Consider the following 4,294-nt stretch of genomic DNA (forward strand, 5'->3'; position numbering starts at 1 on the left):
GAATGAGGATAATCTGTGCAACCTTCCACTGTACCGGAAAAATGCCAAGTCTTAGGATAGCATTGAAAATAAGTGTAACATTCTTCAGGCCAGCAGTTGACAGCTGCCTCAGAACCTCTGATGTGATTAAATCATAACCTGGCGATTTTTTATATTTCAAGCCATACCGTATCATCAATTCAACCTCCTATTTAAAGTAGAAATCTTACTACAAGAAATGATGATATTTGATAATCTAATTCAGGGTTTCCCAAACTATGTTCCGCAAAACACTAGTTAATTTTTTTTTTCTCATTTTTTTAAATTTTATTTATTATGTGTTAGACTATAAAATAATTCAGGACTACAAAACTTCAGGATTTACGAAGTGTTAAGTTTTAAGAAAAGTTTGAAAAACCTTGATCTAATTATCGAGTAATCAAATAATAAGCGAAGACAGTACATTTTTAAAAATTAACAGCTTGTAGAAGATGTTTGATATACAATATGAATATACAAGTATATTCATTCGAAAGGTCGTAGTTTTATCTTTAATATACATATTTAATAATGTAATTAGTTTGCGTGGTTGTCGAAATAAATGGTGAAAAAAATGATTATAACGCTCGTATTTATTGCTCAAGTTTGACAAGTATGAACGGTTAAATCCACACATTTGAATGTAAGCTCATTGCAAATCCTACTAATTTGCATATTCAATGATATAATTAGATTACGTGGTTATCGAATAATTTAATATAGATAATTTATAGATTATTTCCAATGGTAAATATTAATTAGAAGAAAAAAAATACATAAATAAATACACAGCTTTGTGTTTGTTAATGCAAACGTTAATTTTGAAAATATATCAATGTTACTAGATTTAATTTCAGAAATTGCAATAACGAGTTCTTGCGAATATACCGCAATAAACGCTTCACTAAAAAAATCCGGTCAAACGTTATAACTAATTAACCATTAAGTTCTTAAAAAGAAATCTGATAGCGCTTGCAAAATAGTGTAAAGTTGTTAACGTATATTTTTGATAAAATATTTTAAATTAAACAGTTTAAAAAGTTTTAACAGTTACATTATTTATAAAGAATAAGTTAAATGATTTTCAACTAATATTTTTATTTATTTAATTATACAGTGGAACCTCGCTTAACAAACACCTCGCATAACAAGCATTTCGCTTAACGATTCATTTTGAATTGTAAGAAAAATGACTCGCTTAACGAGCGACGTTTCGCATAACGAGTGCCGATGAGAAGAGAAGTCCCGGATTGCGCGCCTGCTACGTCATTTTTTAAACTTGTGTATTTTTGAATATGTTTCAATATACGTGTAAAAATCCGAAAATTATGGAACGGATTAAACTCGTTAAGCAAGGTTCCACTGTATATTAAGTGTATTATATACTTCCACTATATATTAAGTGTAATGAAATTATTATAAATCCTAAATTTAGGAATTACGACCAGTTTATATCAAATATAATTTTTAAAAAAATACTTTTTTATTATCGTTTTAAGCATTTAATCCATAACTTATTAGTGGAACCAAGATAAATTTGGATGTTGCGAAAAGATAACACAGGAGAATTTCAGTATTAGCAAACCGTTCTTGAAAACGTTTCAAGCTTGAATTAGTTTATTTTAATAGATTTATAAAATTAATCCACATTTATAGATTGTTGCACAATCCTGTATAACAGAGTTTCTCAACATATCGATCGCGATCAAAAATTGTAATGAAATGATAACTGTCACCTACAGTCAAAGATTAACTGTTACATACCTTGGGTCATTGTAAAACTACAAACAAGTATGTTGGGACACGCAACAAAAATGTTTACAAATGCTGTTGTAGAAAATTTAATTATGTGAGGCTCGATATTTTCATCTTTTTTTGTAATAACAATGGTTGCAACATAAATCAAATAATCTACTATTATCTGTTTTTGATTTAATTGAAGGTTTGGTTTTTGTAAAATACGAGCGTCAATCTCTCCTGATAAGTTTTATTACAAAAAAAAAAGTTCAACTAATATGTTAATACATTATAATATCGCCATCCTCTTGGATGTCCACTTGCTTTTCGGGCTCTTTATTGATTAGATACTGCCTGAGGTAGAGGATTCCGGCGCTTGTGGGATAGAGTACCAGAGGTACGAAGAGAATCCTGCAAATTAAACATCTTTTATTTGGGGAAGATCTTCGATAATTTCCTGTAAATTACCAGTAGGAATATCCGAGATTGGATTCTATGGTGCTCATGTCTCCGATTATCGTTTCCAGGATGCAAGCGTTACTAATGATGGTTATATTGTATTCGGCACCCCAGACAATGATGGTCAGAAGGACGGTAACTGCGCCCACTATATTGTAAATCTGCATTCCGTATATGCTGAAGACCGTGTATATAGGATTTCCGGCTGTATTCCAAACGGCTAAAACGGCTGCCGCCAATCCGAACACCGCGGAAACGATCAAGAAGAAGGCGGTGAAGATGAACGATGCGGCGCTAATGAAAGTCCGTTCACCGCCGACATCCTCTGCAGTTTCGAAGATTTGCGTTTTACTTGTAAATTTGATAAATGTGGTGCGTTTACCTCGTAAGATCCTCGTCGCGGGTATGGGTCTGTAATTGCTGCGGAAAACCTGAGGACAATCAGTATCAAATGTAACCTTGTCGTTGTTGTACAGCTTCTGGAGCTCCCACTTTCGATCTTCAGAAGTCGATTTACAAAGCATCGCGCATACGTTGTCCGATATTAGACAGGTCACTGGGAAAGAAAGAAACGATTTGAATAATATCAAAAATTATTATTTTGTATTGCACTTACTGACTATTTCGTGTATCGAAACCGATCCTACATTTCTCTTAAATGATCCCGTGAACAGTCCGTACGTGATTATGTTGTATCCATCTAAAGATCCGTAGGTGCCTTTGGCCTCGATCCAGTTCTGCGTCCCGAAGGATAGAAGACATACGATCGCGCTCAATGCGGACGTCAGGCATGTCAGGAAGATCAAACCTCTTTTAGCTTTCACCATTTTTCAGCTCTCCGGCATCCTTCGACGCACTGAACCTGTTACTGGATCGCCCTTATCTAATCTCCCACATCATTGTGAGATTCCTGATAAGCACGTTGATTTTTATTTCATATTATATTCTGATAATAAATAATTCCAATATAATGTAGAAATAGTCAATTCGATTCCTCGATAAATATTATCGAATTCGCATTACTCATAAGTCATGAATTTTCAATTTTAATACTAAACAATAAACTCATCGTCACAGGCTTTCTATGCAATTATTTAAATAAATAAGGTTTGTTTGCTATGCAATTATAATTATGACTCATTTGATTGTTATATTCTTAGTGTTAATTAAATGGATATTCAGCAAAACCTATGTTTTCGAATTTCCGTACAAAAAACTAAATATTAAATGACTCGGTTACCGAATAGAAATTCGGTTTTTCAACTGTTAAACTGACAACCAATGACGAGAGGTATACGGCGGGAGAGTATAAGTTATATTAGTGATTTTCTAACTTTTTGGTCTGCAACTCCCTTTTAGACATAAAAAGTTTCTGCGACCCCCCCGAAGAATGGGTTCGTGTACAAAAAAAACCAGGATTGATATGTCATTAATTTTTTGTGAATTTGAGAAACACTGATTGATAAAGTGAAGTCAAATTTTCGGTTATATTTTATCTATACTATTTATTTGAAAATATTTATATGGACCAAACGGCCTGGGGACCAAAGACGCTGTGTGGTGGCGTGCCCTCGCAAATTTGAAAAATCGAGTGGCGCCATCTTCAGTGGTCTCTATGCAACCTTAATTCAAACGAAAGCATTGGAAAGCAATATACCAAAACATAACCTAATTATTAGTCTAATAATTAGTGAGTATTGTTAAATAGGATAAGAATATATTAGTAATTTTTATTTATTTCAATACATTATTTTTAGATTTAGTGAGTAGTAGTAAAATAATTAACTAATATATGTGGTGCCGAACTTGTAATAATATAAATGAACATTTAGTTGGCTAAATTTACAGAGAAGCCTGTAATTATTTATGTAATTGTATAATTTGCAATAAATAGTAATATTAGATAATATAAAAGTAAATTATATATCACCTCTAAATTTAATAAATGTGGATGCCACAAGCCATACGCGACAAAACATATAATATAGACAGTAAAATATCACCTTTAAATTTAATAAATGTCGAGAATATGGATGGCACAACCATACGCAACGAAGCTCACACTTTAGACGGTAAATAT

General features: G+C 32.5%; 1 protein-coding gene across 1 annotated transcript; it reads right to left on the minus strand.

The window, feature by feature from the left end:
* Positions 1 to 1,989: 1,989 nt before the first annotated feature.
* LOC108564570 lies at positions 1,990 to 3,072 on the minus strand. The gene is made up of 4 exons (XM_017923653.1): positions 2,831 to 3,072; positions 2,597 to 2,770; positions 2,224 to 2,539; positions 1,990 to 2,166 (listed from the first exon to the last, which is right to left on the minus strand). Exons 1-4 carry the CDS (start codon positions 3,039 to 3,041, stop codon positions 2,037 to 2,039), a joined length of 831 nt encoding a protein of 276 aa, XP_017779142.1. The 5' UTR covers positions 3,042 to 3,072; the 3' UTR covers positions 1,990 to 2,036.
* Positions 3,073 to 4,294: the final 1,222 nt, after the last annotated feature.

The sequence above is a fragment of the Nicrophorus vespilloides genome, unplaced genomic scaffold (assembly GCF_001412225.1).
Source record: "Nicrophorus vespilloides isolate i.1.1-1 unplaced genomic scaffold, Nicve_v1.0, whole genome shotgun sequence".
Taxonomy (NCBI): domain Eukaryota; kingdom Metazoa; phylum Arthropoda; class Insecta; order Coleoptera; family Silphidae; genus Nicrophorus; species Nicrophorus vespilloides.

What these genes read in the sequence shown, in the direction of transcription:
- LOC108564570 (XM_017923653.1), bottom strand. Translation starts at nt 3,041, where the DNA reads ATGGTGAAAGCTAAAAGAGGTTTGATCTTCCTGACATGCCTGACGTCC. An exon ending in TTCGATACACGAAATAGTCA is followed by an intron (nt 2,771 to 2,830) that starts GTAAGTGCAATA and finishes TTTCTTTCCCAG; the next exon opens with TGACCTGTCTAATATCGGAC. An exon ending in AATCTCGGATATTCCTACTG is followed by an intron (nt 2,167 to 2,223) that starts GTAATTTACAGG and finishes TTTAATTTGCAG; the next exon opens with GATTCTCTTCGTACCTCTGG.